This window comes from Fringilla coelebs (genome assembly GCF_963513975.1).
Source record: "Fringilla coelebs genome assembly, chromosome: 28".
NCBI classification, from domain to species: Eukaryota; Metazoa; Chordata; class Aves; order Passeriformes; family Fringillidae; genus Fringilla; species Fringilla coelebs.
Genome location: NC_140054.1, coordinates 5528072 through 5550681, shown reverse-complemented (window position 1 = coordinate 5550681; position 22610 = coordinate 5528072). Strand labels below are relative to the sequence as shown.

The following is a 22610-nucleotide window of genomic DNA, read 5'->3' as shown; positions in this document are numbered from 1 at the left end:
GCCTGGAATTCACAGAATTCCCAGAATCACTGGGCTGGAAGAGACCTTCAAATCATCGAGTCCAACCCAGCCCCAACACCTCAACTCAACCCTGGCACCCAGTGCCACATCCAGGCTTGTTTAAAATACACACCCAAGGATGGTGACTCCACCACCTCCCTGGGCAGAACATTCCAGAACTTTATCACCATTTCTGTCAAAAACTTTTTCCTGATATCCAACCTACACTTCCCTTGGTGCAGCTTAAAACCATGCCTGGGAATACCCTTCTTTAACTGAGGGCAAACCCTTGGGGCTAATTCTGTGCAACAAAGCCCATCTCTGGGATCCTTTGGGAGGTGCACAGCACACTGGATGATCTCTAAGGGACATTTTGTGACCCTGTGACCCCAGAAAGTCGTGAAGAGCAATCACCTTGTTGTGCTCAGCCTGGGCTCTCATCGTCTCCGTCTTGGTGGGCGAGGAGGAGGCGTCCAGCTCGGACAGCATCCGTTCCTTGGACTCCAGCCACTTGAGCATGGAGCTGGCCTCCTCCTGCACCTCCTGCATCCTGTCCAGCATGGCTGAGAGCTGCTGCAGGCGCTCCTGCAGCGCTGCACCCAGCGCCTGGTACCGCCGGCTCACCTCCGACACGTCGCACTGGATCTCCGTCAGATCTGCCCAAAAGCCAGCCCGGGGTCAGCACCACTGTCCCTGCCCCCCACCTGGCACCATCAGGCTCTAACCCAGCCCCAGGCAGCCACAGAGAGCTGGGATGAGGAGGAAGAGGCCACGCTGTGCCTGCCTCTCATCCTCACCTCTCCTGCCACTGGGGATTTTCCGCTTGTCCCCCCTGTGCCCTTTGACAGCTTACAAACAAAGCTCTCTGGTGGTGAGCTTGATGCCAACTGAGCCCCTTTTTCCTAAAGCCACTGCTAATACAAGGTTAAATAATTTGGCTCCAAGATATGAAGCCATTTTTATGCACCAATTATCTCGTTGGACCGGTGAACTAACAGCAGATAACGGGCAATAATTAAAATTGCTCTTCAAAGTGGAGGGTTGGATGTTGTTATAATCCCACAGAACCAATAAATTTAATTGCAGGCCTTAAAATGGTTTCACATTTATCAGCTCCTAGCACCACCTGACGAGGTGTCAGGGTGCTGTCCCTCCCCAAGGCTGCTCCTCTCTGCCCTTCAGCCCAACCTCCACCCTCCACTGCAGCAGCTGAGAATTCCCAACCCCTTGCCAAGCTCATTTCCCTTCTGCTGGGATGCTGGCAGTGTCACACTGAGGTTTGCATTCCCAGGCCGTGGAAATGCATGGATGACAAAGGGACAGGGGGATGGCTCAGGGGTGTTGACAGTGAGCTCACCTTTGCAGGTGTGGTATCCGTTCACGCTGCCTCCTGCACCTCCTGGAGTGGGCAGAGCAGCACCTGGGCAGAGGGGACAGGGACAAGAGGGACAAGAGGGACAAGACAGAAGTGTCAGGGATGCAGACAGCAAGTGGTGAGTGGCTGCTGCATGACAGGGACCCCCAAGCACTGATGTGGTGTCTCCACTGCCCACCTGCCCAGCATGGGGCATCAATTTGCTTTGGAGCCCCTTTATGGCTCCTTCTCCTGCTCCTCTCATTTTCCTGGAGCTGTTCCTGCCTTTCTGGAGCTTCTGAAGCTTCTGGAGCTGGGCAGCTCTCCCAGCATCCCAACATGAGAGCAGGGATAATGGGGATGGGCCTGGGAAGCTGCTACCCCGAGCATGACTTGGTGACTTACACCCAATAAAACTGCTGAATGCCTTCCCTGAAGGGATTCATTCCCCCACATCCTCCTTTTCTTTATGGGATGGAACTGTTCAAACCAGCCCTGTGTTCATGCTGTCTTTGCCCAGAGATGCAGGATGCACCAGTGTCCCTTCTCTGGACACCAGATGTCACAACCAAAGGGAGAGTCACATTTTCAGGCAGGTCTCTCTTTTCTAACCACGTATTTTAAAGCTTTCATGGACATAAGGGGCTGCACCTTTGGTCACCCACAAGCCTCTCCTCACTTCTCCTGAGAACTGCTGATGAACTTAATCCTAACAAACAAATCCAGATCATAAATTCCCATAAATTCCCATCAGCGATGAGAGTCCAGGGACTTGTTCTCACAAGCTGGAAGACATCTTTGAGCTGGTTTCCAAATGAACCAGACATAATCTCATTGCTTCACAGACTTGAAGCCAAAAGGGAGACCAGTAAATCACATCTGACTATCACAGCCCCAAATGTCATCCAGATACAAAACCCAAACGCTGGAGGTTGATTAAAACCCTCCAGCCCTCAGGAGGCTGAAGAACATCACCAGGAGAGAGCAGGAGCCACTTCCATGAGCTCCCCAGCTCTGCCAGAGAGTGATATGTGTCCCCACAGCAAACACAGGGCAATTCAGAGCTCGTTAGGCTACAGTTAATTAAGCCAAGTTAGGATGATGCATCGAAGCAATGAGTGCCAGTGACTCAACCACTGGGCTGAGCCTCACGATCCTCAGATCACTCTGAATTTGGTTAAAAGGGGGAAATAACCCCATTTTTTGCAGAGAAGATGCAGTGCTGACAGCAGAGCTGTCCCCAGCAGTGCTGGCCACAACTCACCTGCCTTGGGAGGGGTGTTGGGGGCTGTGATCTCCACGATCAGGCTCTCCAGGAGGGTCCCTCTGCGGCCAATCTCCTCCACCTGGGGCCCCTTCCCCTTCCATTCCTCCAGGAGATCCTGCTCAAAAGCCAAGTTTGGGATTGGGGGCCACACCTGCCCAGCCACAGCCCCCTCCTCCCTCCCCTGTCCCCTCTGTGGTGACACCAGGACACAGCAGCCAGGGAAGCAGCACTGGGGGAAGCGGTGACACATTTATTTCTGCCAGGGGGGAATCAAACAGCAAAAAAAGCTCTTCCCAACTAATGGGTCTGTTGAAGGAAACCTTCTCCCTCCCACCATTCTGGGGACATCCCTCCTCCCCCTCCAGCCTGGCTGAGCCCAGTGCTGGCTGCTGTGGGGTGTGAGGGCTGTGGGTGACTCAGCAGAGCTGCTCTGCCTGTGAGTCAAAGCCCAGCACATCCTGATTTATCACATCCCTCTGCTGGAGCACAGAGGGTGACAGGAGGCCACCTTCCACCCCTACCACGGGAAACACTCAGGAAAACCCAGTGTGCTCAAGTCTCCCACTCCTGCATCCTGCCCAGAGCAGGCACAGGGAGTGACAGGAAACCAGGCAGTGCCCAAGAAACCTCTCACACTGCTCCCTGCTCTGCAGGCTGCTGGGTGCATGCTGAGACCATCAGCAAGCCTCTGCTTCCTGGCATTTGTTTCACATTCCAGCGTTTCCCAGTTTGATTCCAGCTCCCACCTGGACCTGCTGCCTGTGCTGCTGCAGCTCCTGGGTGCCCAGGGAGGTCTCAGCAGGTGGAATTTTGCCTTCACTCTCCCTCAGCCACTTCCTGACGGCGCCAACCAGATTCCGAAACTCATCCAGTTGCTCCTGGCAGGAGGATGCATCCTTTTCTCTGGGAGAGAAAAGGTTTTGGAGAGTCAGAGCTCGTGCTCTGCCTTGCAGTTACCCCCTCCTGAATGTGGCACAGTTGTGTCCCTAGGAGCCCTTTTTAAAATTATTATTATTATTATTATTATTATTATTATTATTATGTTGCCTGGGGACAGCACAAAATGGGGCGCACCCAGTGCCAGCCCCTCACTGCTGCTGACCCCCTCAAATCCTGGCTGCTGGCACTTTTGGGCACTCCAGTGGTGGCCAACAGCCATGGGACACCACTGCCAGCCTGCCCAGGCTGTTTGTCCTGGAAAAAGAATGCTTTTGGGAAGAGAGGGCTCATTCATGCCGTGTCCCCCCAGGCACCTGCACCCCTGGGGAGCCCAGGCTGTGCTGCCCCTCCTCCCTGGCCACAGCTCCATCCACCCAGCCCATCCTGGGGGAACAAGGCAGCCCCTGGATGGGGGTCACAGGCCCCTCTGGCTCGTCCTTGTGTGCAGCCTGCACAGCCCTGAATGGCTGGAGATTATTGGGAGTTTCATCTGCTTTTCCCCACCAACCTTCCCTGCCTTCCCCAGGGATTTTGGAGACTCAGCCAGAGAGGTGTGGTTCCCAGGGATGCTGCTGCTCTGACCCTGCCCAAGCTCCCTTTTATCCCCATTTCAGGGCTCTCCAGGAACAGGCTGCTCTGCTGCTCCCCATCCTCCCAGCAGCCAGCAGGATGCTCTGGGCTGGAGCTGGGGAATGCAGAGCTCCTGCTCCTGCTGCAGCACCAGGAATTTTTCACAACGCCCCCAGCCAAGGCTTTTTTTAAAGCGTCAGCTGGAGCAGAGCTGCCTCAGGATCCTGGCGTGGGAGGAGGGTGGCAGGAAGAGCTGGCTCATGCCCCCCTCCTGGGAAAGGAGATCTCCACAGGGCCTTGCTTGCACCATGAAGCCACCCCCAGGCTCCCCTCCCAGGGACTCACCTGTCTTTTGCCACCTTTTGTAGCTGCAGGAAATCTTTCTTCAGGCTCTGCAGCTTCTCCTGCTGCTGGAAGGAGCTGGGGGTGAAGCCACAGGAGCTCAGCTCCTCAGCCAGCTGCTCCAGCGTGGCCAGGTCCTCCTGGTGCTGCCTCATCTCCGAGTTCAGCTCCTGCCAAGAGCAAAGGGTGATGCTGACCACGTTCCCCATGAGCAGAGGGGATGAACTGGGCAGCCCCACACCCTGCTGAGCTCTGTGGGCAGTGCCACGAGTGGCACCAGTGCCAAATGCTGGGCACAGCTCAGCGCCACCTGCTCCTCCAGCTCAGCAAACACTTGGAGCAGCTGCAGGGGCAAATCCCACTGTCCCCAGAGCTGGGGGATGGGATGGCATGGCATGGCATGGCATGGCATGGCATGCCCTAGACCAAGCCAAATCAACCCCTGCCACAGCACAGGTGTCTGGTTTCCTGTCATCTCCCAACATTTCTGAGGCTGTGGATGAAGCACCCCCTGTAGCAGGACACTTGTGGGAAGCCAAAGGGAGGAATCCTGCACAGCTCCACAGCACCCCTGAAAGTCTCCAAGGCAACCCTGAGCAAGCTGGTCTAGAGGAAAGTGTTCCTGTCCCTGAGAGGGGGCTTGGAATGAGATGATCTTTAAGGTCTTTTCCAAGCCAAACCATTCCAGGATTAAAACACTCCAGGAGGCTGAAGAACATCACCCGGAGAGAGTAGGAGCCACTTCCATGAGCTCCCAAGCTCTAAGACCTCCAAGGTCTCTGTCACATCCTGCACCACCCTCACAGGGATATTTTGCTGTATTAACCCCATGGAATCTTTAACTGGTAAAATCCTGCTACACTCGGACTGGATCCTAAAGGAACCCCACCTGAAAACCAGCCTGGCTCTTGGGAAACACCATCCCCTTTTCCCACAGCTGGGCAGGGCTGGATCCTGCCAGCCTGGAGCCTTTTTCAGCCACCTGGTGCAGGTGTTGCTCCTGCCCAGGGCCTCACCTGGATGTGCTGGGAGAAGTGAGCGATGTCTCGGTCCGGCTGATTCCCGGACACCAACACCCGCGTCCTGCTCTCGGTGAACTGCTGCAGCTTCTCCCACAGCTGCTCATACTGCTCCACCTTGGGCAGGAGGCCCTTGAGGGCGTCCTCCCGCTCCTGCTGCTGCTGGCACAGCCTCCCAAAGTGCTCTGTCACCTGGGCCAGCTTGTCCTGCAGGGCGGTGCCCGCGGGGCTGTCGGCGGCCTCGGTGAAGCGCGTCACCATCTCCCGGGTGGCTTCCAGGCAGCTCCTCTGCCTGGCAATGTCCTGCTTCAGCTTCTGTGGGGAGCACAGGAGGGGAGAGAGGGATTTTTAAAGAAGGTTCTGCAGCAGGACTAACTGGGCTGCCCTCGGGAGCAGCAGCAGGCGCTTTGACACAACCAGAGTTGGGAAAAAATAGTTTTGTATCCCAGTTTTCCTTTCCTTTCTGACCTGCCCGACATGCTCTGCTTTTCCCTGTGTCTGAAATCTTGTTAGCAAAGAAAAAAGGAGATTTTTAACAAGCCTGTGACCTTGCACAGTTTGCCCAGAGATGCTGGAGCTGCCCCATCCTTTCAGATGTCCAAGGCCAGATTGCACAGGGCAAGCTGGTCCAGTGGAAGGTGTTGGAATTAGATGGTGCTTAAGGTTCCTTCCCACCCAAACCGTTCAGGGATTCCATGAAAATACAAAGGTTATGCTCATATTCCTTTTCTGGGGTTTTCTGGTGCTTTCAGCACTCAGTAGTTCCCCCTGCACGGTGCAGGTGCTGCTCTGGGGTGTTTGGGGTGAGGGAGCCCAGCCTTACCACACTCGTGGCAAGCGAGTCCTGGATGGAGGCAGAGGTGAGCACAGCTGGCTGATCCTTCTCCAGGCTCTTCTCAATCTCAGCCACGGACTGGAGGAGGCTCTCCAGGCTCTCCTGCACGCTCTGGGACTGAGCAATGGATTTCTGCAGCAGGTCCGAGCGCTCGGACATCTGCTGGGAGAGGCTCTGGAAGCGGCTCACGATGGCACCTGCAGGGTTCAGCACAGGGGACACTCAGTGGCACAGAGCTCCAAGTGCTCAGAGAGCAGCCAGGGTCACCTTTGCTTCCCCAAAAACTCCCAGTGATGACAAATCCCTGTCCCCAAACTCAGCAGAGTGACGGGGGACGCAACACAAGTGGCCACATCCCTCCCCACACGCAAACCCTGAGGATGCACTGCTATGGGATTACCCCCAAATTCCCCCAAAAAGTGACTTATCTTTGCCTCCTCTGGTTTGTTCCCACTCTCCCCAGCTCTCCCTGCCAGCTGCTTTGCTCTGTACCTGTTGTTTCCTGGATGTGGCCGTGGTCTGGGGCTGGCTCCCCTTGGATGTCCAGCAGGGTCCGAGCTGCTTTCTGGAGCTTCTCCACTGGCACCTGGTGCTCAGCCAGGTCTCCCTGCAGTTGCTGTTTTCACACAAGACAAGCCAAAATCAGAGATGGGTCCTGGGCAGGATTGCCACGCTCATGGAGCTCAGGGCTTCTTTTACACCCTCCATGGGATCCTCTGCACTTCATCACTAAATCATTAGGAAATGATGGAAAAATCTCCCCCCACGCTACAGGCAGAGCTGGATCAGCGGGTTTGGGCTGTCCCAGGGCTCTGGCACCCTCATGGGGGAAGAATGTCCCCCTCTATGTCCCTCTGGGCTGACTGCAGCCCCTAAGCATCTCTCCCAGAAGTTTGACCCACCTGATGGGCAGCACAAGACCTGCTACATCTCCAGGTGCATCTTTGCCCTCAGCCAGCAAAAAAACCATCAATGGGTCAAGGCTCCTCCCTGCTGCTGACTGCTCAGAGCAGCCAAATTCCCATCCAGGCTCCAGCACTTCCCAGGAAATCCCCCAAGTGTACCTTGGTGCTGGCAAGCTGCTTCTGCAGCACAGCCAGGTCTGAGGAAACCGTCTCAGAGAGCAGCTTCCCCAGGGCAGCTTCACTCTCCTGCAGCCACGTCCTGAGAGACTCTGCCACCTCCTGGAACTGCTGGTAGTGATCCAGCAAGGTGTTCAGGTGGGAGCCCAGCTTGGAGCACTGCAAAGGAGCAACGAGAGGTGACAGGGATGCACACAAGCACTGAGCAGGAAAAGGCGCAGGAATCGGCAAGAAATAAAAAGCAACTAAAAAAAAAAAATCAATCTTGCCACAGGCTGAATGAATTACCAGGGGTAACAGCAAGACAAGGGTGTCACCCAAGCCTTGTAGAAGACAATCCTTGTCCTACAATCTATAAATATCCTGGCAGCTGGGACAAATATCCCTCTGCCATCGCTGCACAGGAGGGAAAGAGCCCCCAGCTCCCAGCCCTTTCCATACCTTGGAGTGCAGCGTGGTGTATCTCTGCGTGGCATCCTCCAGCTTGCTCTTGACCACACTCCTGGACATCAACAGCTGGGATTCAGCATCCCCAGCATCCCCATCCAGCAGCTTCTCCCCCGACATGGTGACGAAGCGCAGGTCGCCCTTGTGGGAGATCACATCCTCCGCGAAGCTCCCCTGCCGCCGCAGCAGCTGCCTGAGGGACTCGGGGTCGCTGTCCCCCTTGTACATCCCCTGCAGGTCCTGCTCTGCCTGCTCCAGCCAGGCCTGGAACTCTCCGTGGTCCCTCAGGAACTTCTGGAGCTCCTCCCTGAGGAGCTGCGCCCGTTTCAGCTGCGCCTCGGCGCGCGCCAGCGCGGCCGGGTACCGCTCCCGCAGCTGCGCCAGCTGCGCCTGCAGCCTCTGCTGCTCCTCCCCAGCCAGGCTGGGCCCCTGCTTGTCCAGGAAAGCCTGTGCTGCCTGCGTGGCCAGGATGATGTCCTGCTGCTGGGACAGCAGCTCCTGGTGCTGCGCCTGGAAGAGGCAGGGGTGAAGGTGAGCTCGGTGCTGAGGGTCTCTGCAGCCCCCCGCAGCTGAGCCTGGGAGGGGTGGAGGGCAGAGTGGAGCAGCCTGGTCTGGTGGAAGGTGGGAGTGGAACAGGATGATCTTTAAGGTCCTTTCCAAACCAATTATTTCCATGATTCTGTGACAAAGCACCAGCAGGGTGGGGAAAACTGGGACTGTCCCAGGTTGGGGTGCAGGAGTACAGAGTGACCCCTTGTGTGGCCATCACGGGCACTGCTGGACCCTGATCCCACCTTGTGGGTGGGCACATGCCCGCCACACAGTCTGCACCTCCTGCAGGAAGCTGGGCAGGGCCTGTCTGAGCTTCCCACATGGAGGATGCCACGTTTCAGACCCAGCTAACAGCAGGGACAGGGCGTGGGCCAGGAGGCTTTGGGGGGACAAGGTGTCAGTGCTGACCTTCAGCCTCTCGTAGTGCTCATCCAGGCTCTCAGCAACGTGGCCATCAGGGACATCCCCAGTGCTTTTCCCTGCTTGTGTCCCCGTGCCTTGACTGACAGGGTGTGGTCTGTACTCTGGGAGCCCTCCCTTCTGCTCCAGAGACGCCACCCAGCTCAAAAGGGAATCGATCTTATTGCTGTTCTCCTCCAGCTCTTTGGCAGCTTTCACCTGAAAGCACAAGGGCTCCAGATAAGAATGACCCAGTTCTTGCATGTTCAGCAAACTGCTGCACGGGGGAGGGAGACAAAAATCAGCAGAAGGAGAAAAAAAAACCAAAAAAAAACCCGAGGAGTTTCCCAGCCTCAGCAAATGCCTGCGACACCTCCAGACCCTTTGTGGCTCTCTGGAAGGTGCAGAAAAGCTGTGAAAAATCTCAGCCTCGCTGCTGCATTGAATTTCTCATCCTCACATAAGCCAGGGCCCTCACCCCAAAAGGGCTGGGATGTGATTGACAATCCTCATCCCTCAGGGGCCACCCCAAAGGCAGAGTAAGGGACCTTTTCCTCCCCAATTCCCTCCACAACCAGCTCATCCCTGGCTGCAACTCCCAAAGCATTTAATGACAGAAATATCCGGGGGAAACCTCACCCAGGGAACACCCAGGAAGGAACCACAAACTGCCCTGTGCTGCATCACCCAGATGGGCTTCCAGGACCTCCCAGTCCCCCTCAAGCAAAGCCTGGAGGCTCTGCAGCTCCTGGCACGTTACCTTCTCAGTCTCCTGCTGCACTGCAGCACTCACAGCGCTCTCCAGCTCCTTCTGGGCCACCTCTGTCCTCTCCTGCAGGGACTGGTACTGCTCCTTGGCACGCTGCAGGTCCCGCTGCAGCGCTGCCAGCTCCCCAGGCTCCAGCTTGGCCTTGTTCTCCTCCAAAAACTGCTCTGTGCTCTTCAGGACACCGGCGAAGGAGGCGGCTCTGCTGTGCATGCTCCTCTGCAGCTCCTGGGGGGGTGATGCCATGAGGCTCTGGGCACTGCCCAGGTGAAACCTCTCCACCCCTGCCCCCCAAATTTTAAATATCACTGACCTTAACATCGCTTTGCCTCTGCTGCAAGGCAGGCAGGTCCCCTTCTGCTCTCTGCTGCTCTGCCAGGGTGTCCTCAGCCTGGCCCAGCCAGCGGCTCAGCTCGGCCAGGCTCTGTGCCCGGGCTGCCTGCTGCTCCTGCAGCGTCTGTGGGCACAGGAAAGGGGACAGGGGGACAGGGGACAGTCAGTGCCAGCCCTGCACCTCCTCTCACGCTGCTGAAAGGCAAGGTGAGGTTACAGCTGGAGCAGTTCCTGGAGGGGAGGATGCAGCACAGAAAACTTTGCGGCTCTCCAGGCGCTCCCTGTCTGGCAGCAGGTGCCACGTCCCTGCTGAGCTGGTGGCACCTTTGGAGGTTTCTCTCAGAGCTGCAGGATGGAGCTGCACTGCTCTCCCAGGAAAACTCAGCCACGAGTTTCTGTGCCTTTTCCATTCCACTTTACAAACATTTAAACTGCAGCAGAAACTCACTGAATGAGAGGCAACAACGGCCTGGGCCAGGCAGCGCCACTGTGGAGCCCCAGACAGCCCCAAATAGGGGATTTTTTAATGATTTGGGGTTGGGAAGGGAGCCCTGGAGAGGGAAAGTGTTTCTGTAGCTGATCCAGCTCCTCTTTTTGCTGCCAGAGCACAACACAGAAGCGCCTGTTTGAGCAATTGAGCATGATGTGACCTGAGAGTCCCTGTGACACCCCTGTCCCCCGCTGCCAGGGGGGATAAAAGGTTTCTGAGATTTTCACTGGGCATTTCAGCAAGGTGATGAACAAACTTGTGCAAAACACTGTGCCTGTTTCTCCCAGTGACAAGATAAAACAACAGAAGCAAATTGAAAGAGCCTTCTTAAGAGCTCTTCAGCTGCAAAGCGAGTTCTTCCTGGGTTAGGATGGGCGCACACTCAATCTGAAAAGGCAAAGCAAACTGGTTAATACACACACACACTCCAGAGAGGACAGGCAAGAGTTACAGAGAGCAATTGTTAATAAAAAAAACACATTAATCCTGTCTTGGATGAGAGGATCCATGCAGTGCTGGGTGCTGCAGCAGTGCAGCAGATCTGAGGACTTATTTTTGTCCTTGCCAGCTGCTTCCCTGGGACAGCAATGCCTGATGTGAGCAGTGGAAAGAGGACATTGGATGTCTGGGGTGGCCCTTCTGCACAGGGATTTTGGGGGTGATTACAGGGTTGATTCCACCCAGCCCCAAACAATTCCATATCTAGCAGAGAACTGTGCCCAGACCTCGGCAGGGCTCCATATTTTGGGAGCAGAGCTACCTTCTGCCTGGTAGGAAGAAGAAAGACTTTTAGAGGAAGCTCATGGTGTGCAGTGAGAACTCCTGAGCTGGGAGTGGCATGCAGGGGAAATCCCAGATCTGAGGTGCTTTAGCTCCTGTTCCTGGGGCTGGGAAGCGCTTCAGCGAGCAAAGGGAGGAGATGTCTCACAACCTTCACCTGCTCCGTCTGCTCCACTTGCTGGAGGCAGACCTGCAGCACCTCCAGCCGTGCTGTCACACGCTCTGACAGGTCCCTGAAGGCTTTCTGCAGCTCATTGAGCAGCCTCAGCAGCTGCCTGCTCTGCTGGGGGGTTAAATCCTGGGCGTGCTCCGAGATGAGGAGCTGGATGTCGAAGGCAGCGGCGTCCAGCTCAGCCTTGGTGTCAGCAAGGGGCCCCTTCAGCTCCTGAATGGGAGAGAAAAAACAACCAGAATGACCCTGCAGCCAGGGCTGGGCTGCACTGCTTCCCTTCTGCCACATGGAATATATTCCAGAAACACCAAACTGTCCCAAAACAGCACTGAGCATGGAGGGGAGTGTCTCACCACTGGGATTTTCCAACTTCCCTCTGCACCAGGTGCTGGAGGCACCTCACCAAGAGGTTTTTTACAGTAGGGCTGCCCTTGGGTCTGAAGATGACCCAGACCTGACCCAGATCAGCTCTCAAAGCCTTCAATCCCCTGATTTCCATGCCAAGATGCCACCACCAAGCTTGGCAATAATCTTTATTGCTAGAAAACGGATAAGGAGACTGGGCTGCTCGTACAGGTGATGGAGGCCAGGGCAGGTGTGATGGAGCAGCTTCCCAGAGGATCTCCCCAGGTCACTCAGCCACCACCACACCCCTGCACAGCAGCATCTTCAAACAACCAAACCAGGCTGTGCATTATGGAAACAAATTACTTCAGAGAACACCCAAGACAGCAGCACAAGCTAAGGGCAAACCCTGGGTAGGCTCTGGCAGAGAAGCAGGATTAAAAGCTTCTCCTCTGTGCAGAGGGCAGCAAGTTGATCAGCCTGCAGGATTAGGGGCATTGCCATGGTTACCTGGTAGTGCTGCAGGCAGTGACTCAAGCTGCTGCCATCAGTGACCTGCTGGAAATCGCTGTCATCCAGAGACTCCGTGGTGCCAGAGACCCAGCTCAGCAGCTCCTGCAGCCTGCCCTCCAGAGCCTCGTGCTGGGCCAGGATTTTAGCCTGAAAAGCAGAAATTCAACGTTTCAAGGAGGAATTTTAGGAAGGTTTTGGGGCAGCAGGGGGCAGGTGCCAGCTCTACCTTTTCAGCCTCTGCCGCCCCACGAAGGTTTTGCAGCCGGGACTGCAGGACTTCGCTCGCAGAGCTCAGAGACTTCTGGAGGTTCTTGGCATCCTTCTCCAAAGCCTTCAGCAACTGCTCAGGGACTTCTTCAGGGGGGTTGGCCACAATCCTCTGCACAGCATCCAGCTCCTGATTCACTGGGAAGCTCAGCTCCTGCAGCTCAGAGCCCAGAGCCTGAGACAAAGACAGCACGACAGGGTGACTTCACCTCCCTGCTGCCAAAACCCAGCAGGGGCTTTGGAGAGGCAGCTCCAAACACTCAGTCTAGAAAAATTCATCCCACCCTCCAGGCCTGCTCAGCTGCCAGCACTCTCCTGCCTTTCTCCAGGCTGTAAAATTCCTGTCAGCCAAGCTCAGGCTGTCGTCTGGGCAGGGTGGATGGATCAGAAGGAGGGATGAGGTTTGATATAAAAGCCTGTTAAACCTCAGACAAAACTCTCAGAAGCAGGGAGGGCTGTGCAGGAAACTGGGGAGCTCTGTCTAACACCAGCCAAGCCTGGCCCAGCCTCACTCACTTCTGCTTGCTGCCTCAGGTCATGCAGGGCTGCCAAATTCTGCTCTGCTGGCTGCACACGTTTGATTCTCATCTCGATGTCTCGGAGCATGGAGAGATAAGATATCAGCCTCTGGTCGTGCTCCAGACACATCTTCTTGCTGAACTTGATCTGCAGAATCAGATAGGAAATCAAAGCTTCAAACTTAGGCAGAAAAGAAGACAAAGTGTTATATAAAATTCTTTTTTTTTTTCCCCCAAAGGAGAAATTTGTTAATAACGTTCCCGCTCGTGGACTTGCCACTTGCCAGCCTTATCTAAAAGATTTACTACAGGAGAAATAAAACACATGGTTCTTCTTCCAACATAAGCTTATAAATGGCAAGAGATCTCTTGGTGTTGCAGCAAAAATGCCAAAAAAAAAAAAAAAAAAAGAGTTCTACTTGTTAGTCATTTAGCAGTAATGCTCCAGCAAAAGGAGCCACAACTCAGCCCTGAGTGTTTCCAGTTGTACATCACCAGCTCCTTTGCCAGCTGATACTGCAACATCCACCCCTCATGCTCCAGCTGACTGCTGTGCCGAGGATCCCAGACAGATTTAGCACCAAACATCCACAAATAGCTCAGAAAAATTGCCTAAATAGCAAAAATATTCACTGACCTGGGCTGGCCTGGTGGACTCCCTGGAGGTCTCCAGCAGCTCCCCCTCCACGATCACAGGCAAGAGCAAACCCCGATCACCTGGGCCTGGCTGCTTGCTCCTCTCCTGGGGGGCTCCTTCCTGGGATTTTGGGGGAGCAGGGGCACCTCCTTGGTCTGCTCTGAGCTCAGCTCTTTGCTCCTGCTGCTTCTCGTCTCCAAGCTCCAGGACTGCAGAGGTTTCCTGAATTTCTGGGGGTTCCTCTCGGATAATCAAGTCAAGGGGTGGTTCCTGTGCCACGGTGGTGGTGCTGGGCACATCCTGAGCGGTTTCCACCCTGATTTCTTCCTGAGCCATCCTTTCCTCCAGGCTCAGGGCCACCAAGGAATCTTGGCCATCCCTGGTCCCACCTTTCCCCACCTCTCGAGCCTCCCCGTGCTCGGGGGGCACAGGGAACCTCTGATCCTCCCTGGGGGTTTCTGCATCTTTCCCAGGAATTGTTTTCTTTCCTTTTCCACCCTTGTGCTTGCCTGTGTCTCGTGCCAACCCAGCAGCAGCCTCAGGGCTGGATTCACGTTTTGGCTCTGGCACCCTGGAGGCAAAGTGCTCCTCCTCACCCTTTTTCCTTGGAATTTCATGGGAAACCAGAGCAGGAAGGAGCTGCTTCTCTGCAGGTTCCTCTGGCTGAGCGCTGTCTCCTGGAATGCTGCCCTGCTTTGCTTTCTTTTTCTTGCTTTTCTTTTTCTGGGTGGGTTTCAGCTCAGTTTCACTTGCTTTTTCCTGATCAACGGCGCCTTCTGTGTGAGAGGTTTCTCTTTCTGTGTGTTTGACAGCTTTTTTCCCTGCAAGCTCATCTCCCACAGGAACACCAACCTCAGGGGGCTCTCCAGACTCTGCAGGAGCCATCCCTCCCTTCCCTGGGCCCACACTGACAGATTCCCTCAGTGTCTCCTGGACCACACTGGTCACTCTCTCTCCTGGCCCAGAAGTCACCACTGCACCTTCTCCACCTGCCACGACTCCCTCTGCACTCACCAACTCCCTCCTCCTCCTCCTCCTCTCCTCACCATCCTCCTCCTTGTGAAGCACAACTCCCTCTGCACTCACCAACTCCCTCCTCCTCCTCTCCTCACCATCCTCCTCCTTGTGAAGCACCTCTGTGCCTAGCTGCTCCTTCTCCAAGCCCTGTCTCTCTGCTTTCTCCATCCTTCCATCCATTTCTTCCCTCAATTCCTTGCCCTGGGCTGCTCTCACTTGGGAGCTGCCTTTTGGGATCCCTTTTTCCACAGCCCCTGCCACCACTGTCTCTTCAGGGAGAGACACTGTCCCCAACACTGAGGGGGGCTCTGGAGTCACCTCAGCCTTTGCCTGGGGGTGAGGAAGATGATGATGGTGATGTTCATCTTGGGGATGGACAGCACCCTCTGAAGCTTCCTGGGGTTTTAATTTCCTTTCTGTCCATGCTTTGGGGGATTTCTCAGTGGCTGCAGCTGCACTCTGAGCCGTGTCATGGCTCACAGGTTGAACTTTGGGCTCAGCACCATCAGACCTGGCAGGGAGGATGACACCCTCCTCTCCTGGAGATAGTTTTTCTATTTTTTCCTGCAGGAACTGCATTTTTTCTACCTTGAAGACCTCAGAACCAACTTTCTCCTCGGATATTTGCACATCCCGAAGACCAGCAGCCAACTTTTGGCTAATCAGTCCTTTTCCAACAGCTTCCTTCACAGTCAACCTTTTCCCACCGGGGGCATCCACAATTCCCCCAGCCCTGAGCTGGCTGGTGGCGATGACCTTGGCCATGGCCTCATCCAGCATCCCCTGCTCCACAGCTGCCCTCAGGGACAGCCTCTTGCTGACAGAGCCCTCCACCACCCCTCCACTGTCTGCCTGTGCCTGCAGCAGCCTCAGGGTGGGCAGGGGGTCCACCTTCCCCAGCCTCACTGCCTCAGCACAGGGCAGCTTGGCCCCTGTCACCTCATCCCTGATGGCCTGGAAGGGATGGACCTCCAGGTACCTCTGGCCAGATTCAATATCGATTCTGCACTTCTTCAGGAACTCTGAGTAGGGAACAATCTTGCAGGTCTCGGGGTCTACAATGCCTTCTCTCATCTCTGAAGATGACAGGGCTTTCTCCACCACCTGCTGGGGCACCAAGCCCTCCTGCACTGCCTGGCTCAGTGCCAGTCTCTGGCCAGAAGCTGGATCAAGAATGCTTCCACTCTCAGCCTGGATTTCCTGCACTTTCCTCTGGAATTCTGGGCTAAGGAGCCCCAGTGACACTGCCTGGGGCAAGGGCAGCTTCTCCTTTGTAGCTGGATGGACAAAGTCCTGCAGGACCACGCTTTCAGCTTTCCTGAGCTCCTTGCACAGATCTGGACTGATCAAACCGTGTTTCATGGCGTTGTCCACCGAAAGCCTCATCCCAGACACGTGATGGATGATTCCTCCATCAGCCACCTGCTTGGTCAAGAGCTGAAAAGCTTTTTCCTTCTCCAGGAGCCCTTTTTCAACAGACTCTGCCACAGTCAAAGGCCGTTTGCTTTCAGGATCCACAATCCCACTGGTCTCAGCCTGCAAATTAACGAGCTTCTGCCTGGTCACCTCATCAGTGCCTTTCCCCTTGGAAGCCTTCTCCAGCTTGACCAGCTCTGTCTGACTGGCTGGCTCTATCAGGCCCAGATTTGAAGCCAAAGTCACTGACACTTTTTTGCCACGTTTCAAGTCGACAATCCCCCCAGTGACCACCTGCCCTTCCAAGATCCTCATCGCCGTCTCCCCGTCCAGAAGGCCAACAGCAGCAGCGTCCTTGATGGAGTAGACAAAATTATTGCAAGGGTCAAGGACGCCACTTATGGCTTTGTCAGAGGTGAGCACCTTCTGGAGCAGCTTCTCATCCATCAGACCTTCTTCAATCACATCCTCAGTGGTCAAGGGCTCACCAGCCCCAGGGTCAAAGAAGCCACTGAACATCCTCATCCTCTCCATGAGTTTCACGGCCGTGTGCCCGGACACCACCCCAGAGGCCACGGCCTCGTCCAGCAGCAGGCTCCTGCCTGTCTGCTCATGGGTGATGCCACCCCTTTGCAGCTGCACCAGGAGCTTTTCCAAAGTGTCCTCTGCTTCCTGCTCCTCAGGGGCTGGCAGGGGTGGCTCCTCAACGCCCTCGTCACCCAGCACTTCTTCCCGCTCTCCTTCTTCCACTTCCAGCGTGGTTTCCATGTCCTTGCTTTGCCTCTCTGCTGGTGCTGCCTCCCCACGTGCAGGGAGCATAACCTCCTCTCCTCCCAGCACACCATTTTCAACTGTCCCCTCCTTCAGCAAATAAACCTCTCTCACACCTTCTGCCTCTCGTTCAGGTTCCCTCACGCCCTCAGATCTCTCTGCCACGATTTTCAGTCTGTCTCTGCTTTCTGGAACGCCCACTGTTATGCAGATTTCACTTTTCACAACCACTGCCCCACTTTCCAGTGCCCTCTTCTGATATTCGGGACCTTCCACTCCATCTGCTGCAGGAGGCTCGGACTCTTCTTCTGCCTCAATCATCATTTCCTCTCTTTCTCTGATTAATCCACTATCAAGGTCACTGGGAGGTTCTGGCATCAATAATTTTACCTGATGTTTATCCTTGGTTGTAAAAGTCACCTGTTCTTTTCCAAATTCAGCATCAGTTTCCCTCCTCATGGTCTCCTGCTCAGGGGAAATCTGCTCCTGCTCTTCCACATGCAGGAAATCCTCTGCCTCCTCCAAGAGGAGACTTTCAGGTCCCACCACCACCTCCCCATTCTCCAAAGCAGTTCTGGGTGGTAGGATCTCCTCACTTTCACCTTTTGAAGGAGCAAATTGAAGCTCAAGCTGCTGCAAAGCCAAACCATTGCAAGGTTCACTTTCAAGAGCTGCTTCTGCCTCTGTCTCCTCAAAGCCTTCCAGCACCTGTGCACAGGATCCATTGTCTTGGCTTTGGATGAGAGCTTTAGTGAGATTGTTCAGCTCTGCATCCACCAAGAGCACCTTCTGGCCATCGTGGATGTTGATGTAGCTGTGGGTCATCAAGTGGAACATCAGCCTTTCATCATCACTCCTCAGCAGAGGCTCCTCCTGACCTGTGGGGCTCCTTCCAGGGGAGCTCTGGCCCTGCCTACTCCTGCTTGGAGATCCAGGGAGCTGCAGGCTGGCCAGGGCATCAGGCATGGCTGTTGACTTCAGCTTCTTCACCACCTCTCTCTCCAGGGTGCCCTGCTCCACTGCCTTCTGCCAGGACACCACCTCTGTGGTTTCTGGGATAAAAACAGCCTGAAGGAGCTGCCTCTTGCTGAGAGCCTCCTCGATCAGCTCCGTGGAGAGGATCCCCTGCTCCAAAGCATCTGCAACAGGGATGACCTCCCCTGTCTCTGGCCACAGCAGCCCCATGAAGGACCACAGGGATTCCAGGAGCAGCAGGGCAATCCTTGGAGCTACCAAGCCCCTCCTGAGGGCTTCATCCAGGGTCAGCCTGTGTCCCGTGGTGGTGTCCATGATCCCACCAGTCTGGAGCTGCCGGATCAGGAGCGTGCAGGCCAAATCCTGGTCAATCAAATGGTGCCTGACAGCCTCATCCACAGTCAGCCTGTGTCCTGTCCTGGGGTCAACAATGCCACCAGCAAAGAGCTGGGCTTCCAGCAACCTGATGGTCACCTGCCTGTCTATCAGCCCCTCCTGCACCGCACGGGAGATGCTGACCTCCCTGCCTGACCTCAAGCTCACCATCCCTCCCGCCAGCTGCTTGACTGGGAGCAGCCTCAGCCCAGTCTCCTGGTGGGTGATGCACCTGTCCAGCAGCTCAGGCAGACTGATCTTCTCAGCAGTGTTGGGGTCAATCAAATCCTTGCCGCCTTCCAGGTGAGACAGGAGCCTGGAGTGGAGCTGGGGGGGAAGGAGCCCTTCTTGCACTGCTGTCTCCATGCTGATTCTGCCCTGCTGGAATTTAAAGCCCCCAGTGACGAGCTCAGCCTCAAGAATCTTCAGCCCCATGCTCTCAGTGATCCTCCCCTCTTCTATGGCAGCAGCGACAGGGAGGAGCTGCCTCCCTTCACATCTGACTTCTTCCACCTGCTGGAGAGCATCCTTCAGTTCCTGCAGCACCTGGAACGCCCTGAGATCAATGATGTTTCTTGCCAGAGCTTTCTCCAAGGAGAGCTTCTCACTGGTGTCTGGGACAACTAAGTCAGAGGAGATCACCTGGGCCTCCAGGAGGACCAGGCCTGTGTCCTGATCTATCAGACCTCTCTGCATGGCACCAAAGACAGGGAATATTTCTACCGTGCCAAGATCGATCACTCCTGCCACGGCTTCGCTGCCCTGGAACAGAAAGAGAAGGAAAAGAATTAAATCAAAATCCAGCATTTCCAGCACTCACTGCATGAGTTTCAGGGAGGCCTCAGTTAAAAAAAAAAACCAAAAAACTTAAAATCCCCAAACAGGCTAGAAAGTCCTAAAGTGTTTGAAATCTAGTCCATCACCAGGGCAGCACCAAGATGCTTCCAATATCCACCAGCAGTAATGCAGCAAAGCAGCAGGCACCAAAACTCAGAATCATTCCTAATGCTCCACAGAGAAGGGGGCAGGAAACCAACAAGCACAACAGAGCCCTTCAACAACTCCAGCTTTAAAAAGTAAAGACGACACAAATCCCACTCATGGGGAAGAAAACCCCCCCCAAAACCACCCACTGTGGGGTGAAGAGGAACCTTTCCCAGCACAGCCTCCATGCTGATTCCTGCCATGCTGACAATCCTGCACTTCCCAAGCAAATCCCCAGTGCCAGGATGGGTGGGGAACACCCCAGAGCCCCGTGCCATGGAGCAGCTCCCAGCCATGCATCAGGGCAGGAGCAGGGCAGCTCCCCAGGCATCACCTGGCCCCCACTCCAGCACCTCCAAGCTGCTCCTCAGACAGGGCCAGGCGAGAAATGGAACAAGTTGGAGGTTCCAGCATGAAAACAGTGACAAACTGGGACCACACCAACTACTGTGGTGGTTTTTGGAGGGGCTTTTCTTGCTGCTATCCCCACAGGGAGGGTGATAATTTAGGTGATAAAGCGTCTTTGTTCAAAGGCTCTTTGGACGTTTGGGTTTCTCCCAGTGCCACTGGTTGGGTGTAAGGCTGGCCCAAGCACTCCAAGATTTTTGTGGGGATAGCAAGGAGGGAACCAGGACTAGGGAATGAATTCCTTTTGCATCCCAACACCCTGCTGTGGGGACAGGAGGAACCTTCTGGGACAACCTCAGCTCTCCACCACCGTCACCAGACCCTGACGTGCATACTCAGAGATGAACAAGCCGTGGAAAGACAGAGAAGAGGGAAAGGGGGGAAAAAAACAAAAGAAAGAGATAAAAAAGGAGATGGATGGGAGGGAGGAGAGTAAAAGGCTTTTACTTACCGACTTGCAGGGTGTGCCTTGAGCAGTTAAAGACAGAGCCTTATGGAGCAGTTCAGCCGTATCACACACAGTGTAAAGCTTGGGGTTAGCGTCCAGCATGCGACTGTTTTGTTTTGCAAAAAGAACCCCACACACAGGTCCGTCCTCTTTCCCTTTTGTGTGTTTTGTTTGTTTGTTTTAAATCCCAGGGGGGTTAGTTAAACTTGTAAGCAAGGATGTCAGTTAATCTCAAAAACAGTTGACATGAAACACAAACCATACAGGGACACATCATGCTCAATTTAGCGCGCTCTGCTTTGCAATTTTTTTTTTTTTTTTTGGTCTTTTGTAACTTCTTTCTGACAGTTGGATGTTTCCAGCAAGCAAATGTTAAAGAGTTCTTCATGCTCCCTCTACAGTGAAGCAACAGCTCCGCAGCAGAGCCGCAGGGATGGTTCTGCAGACGGGGATTTAAGGTGAAGCCCCACTGCCATCTCTTGTTTTGCTGCCTGGGCTTCATCTGGTCTATGAGTGAAAACTGTTCCAGCCCCAAAGCAGCCTCGTGCTGCACCAAAACAAGCCCTGGAGAAGGCTTTTGCTCTAAAATAATTTTCCTGATCAAAAGGGGGGAAAAGGGAAAGGAAAAAAAAAAAAAGCATCTATTCCACGGGGAGGCTGCACCAAATCTGTGACGGCTTAACAAAGTGCTTTGTTCACCTTTCTGCTGCCAGCACAAGGGCTAAAGGGCTTGCAATAAAATAAATCATTTCCTGCTCTGAAACACCTGGAATGTGCTGCAAAGTCCAGTTTGGAGCAAAACACTGCATTTTTAGGTGAAAGCTGGACAGGCAGATCTCAAAAAAAGCAGCCCTGCCACTTTCGCCCCATGAGTGGCTTGAACAGGGCTTCACTCACAGACCTGAGAGCCAAAACCTGCGTCTCACAGCCAGATGTGAGCAGGCTGTTGCTTCAGGGTACAGGGAGCCAGCAAGCAAACACACAAAAAAATCCATTGACACATGAATATACACTTAGAGAACAGGCACACGTAAATCTGTGAATGACAGCTGGAACAGAGGCAATAGGGATGCACTCCCAGCCCTCCCTGCAAGGATGGGGCTGGTGGATGTGAACAGGGAACGGGTTCTGGAGGTCTCCCAGGTCAGCTGAGGGGCTGGATGATGTAATTGCCTTCCACAGGGAAGAGCTGCTTGGTTCAGCCACTGCTGAGAAAAACCCTTGGCCAGACCCTGAGTCCCACAAACCCTTGGCCAGACCCCGAGTCCCACCTTCCTGCACCCCCTGCCCGCAGTGGGACTGAGCCCTCTCAGCTTTCAGCCCTCAGAGGACACAGATTTCCTCCAGGGGACGTTTCCAGGGCAGAATTCCACCCTGCTCACCCAGCACAAAGAGGGCAGAGCCCTGCAACTCTCCCATGGAGCAGGAAAACAGCTCCTGCTTGGCCTCCAGGCACCACCAGACGCTTTGGGTGACCATGAACAGGAGAGAAGGGAGGGCAGCCACGTGCAAGAGGCTGTGAGTGGCCAGGAGACACAGGACAAAATGAAACCTCTTCCACAGCCTGAGGAGGAAGGTGAGGAGTGAACAGGGCTGAGAAGGGAGCAGTACCTTGTGCTCTGTCTCCTGAGCCAGCTGGCTCTGGAGCTGCTGGAGCTGCTCTGTGGAGTTGCTGCAGAGAGCCTGGTAGGTTTCCTTCAGAGCACCGATCTGAGCAGAAATCTGGTCCTTTTCTGCTTGGGAAAGCCTGCAAGGGGAAGGGGAAATATCTCAGATTCGCAGAATTACCACATCCTCCCAAGCACAGGAAAAGGCCAAATCCACCATGAGTCCCTGCCCTGCTCAGCTAAAACCTGCCAGGATAACAGCAAAGTTCCAGGATACCGGCACTGTAACAATCCAATCCCCAAATAAATGTGCCTGCATCTCACCTAAGGAGGATTAATACTGTCCCACAGCATAAATGGGTTGCACATTTCACAGATCTCACTGCAGACAATAAAGAATTCAACTGTTGTGTGCAGCTCATTGTTTTTAACTGGAGTCAGGCACTGGATCCCATGGATCCACCAGCTCTGAGGAAACTCATCTCCAGCCCCTGTTCCCTCCCTGGTCACACTCACTTGTGGCTGTGTTTTGCCAGGAAGATTTGGGAAGTTTTGATGGCCTCAGAGACCTGCTCCTTCTTTGCAGTCAGCTCCTCATTCAGGGCCTGGAAAAAAAATATAAAAAAAGAAAACAAGCAGCTTAATGCAGCTGTGAAAAAAAGAGCAGAAGTTAAACCTCAGGGTCTGGTGTCTGCCCTGCTTTACCTGCTGCTCTGAGATGGATTTCTCGATGTCTCCCAGCTCTCTGCTGCCAGCAGCAGCTGTCCTGCCCTGCACACTCTGCTTCAAGCCCAGAGCCCAGCCCAGGAGCTCCTTCACCTTGTCCACGTGCTCCTGCTTTTCCTCCTCCACCACTTTCTGCAAACCGAGCGAGGAAGGAGCAAGACAGCCACGTCAAAAGGGATCTCCAAAGGGGGAGGAAAGGGAGGTGCTGCTCCTCAGCATGGAGCAGCATCCTTGGGGACAGGGGGATGTGGGGACA

At 54.7% G+C, this 22610-nt stretch overlaps 1 protein-coding gene across 8 annotated transcripts in view; it reads right to left on the bottom strand.

Moving 5' to 3' along the window:
* The window catches only part of MACF1 (microtubule actin crosslinking factor 1), a 131661-nt gene that overhangs the window by 56037 nt on the left and 53014 nt on the right, over positions 1-22610 (bottom strand). For all 8 annotated transcript variants that reach the window (XM_084222735.1, XM_084222739.1, XM_084222741.1 and 5 more), the window contains 21 exons: positions 22334-22486; positions 22145-22233; positions 21633-21768; positions 13628-18943; positions 12989-13138; positions 12432-12647; positions 12203-12352; positions 11327-11560; positions 9886-10029; positions 9567-9800; positions 8816-9025; positions 7850-8365; positions 7391-7567; positions 6819-6942; positions 6315-6523; positions 5489-5806; positions 4476-4642; positions 3368-3524; positions 2619-2736; positions 1358-1420; positions 415-656 (listed from right to left, as the gene is read on the bottom strand). In XM_084222735.1, coding sequence (XP_084078861.1) covers positions 415-656; positions 1358-1420; positions 2619-2736; positions 3368-3524; positions 4476-4642; positions 5489-5806; positions 6315-6523; positions 6819-6942; positions 7391-7567; positions 7850-8365; positions 8816-9025; positions 9567-9800; positions 9886-10029; positions 11327-11560; positions 12203-12352; positions 12432-12647; positions 12989-13138; positions 13628-18943; positions 21633-21768; positions 22145-22233; positions 22334-22486 — 9123 coding nt within the window. The remainder of the gene's footprint in view (positions 1-414; positions 657-1357; positions 1421-2618; positions 2737-3367; positions 3525-4475; positions 4643-5488; positions 5807-6314; positions 6524-6818; positions 6943-7390; positions 7568-7849; positions 8366-8815; positions 9026-9566; positions 9801-9885; positions 10030-11326; positions 11561-12202; positions 12353-12431; positions 12648-12988; positions 13139-13627; positions 18944-21632; positions 21769-22144; positions 22234-22333; positions 22487-22610) is intronic.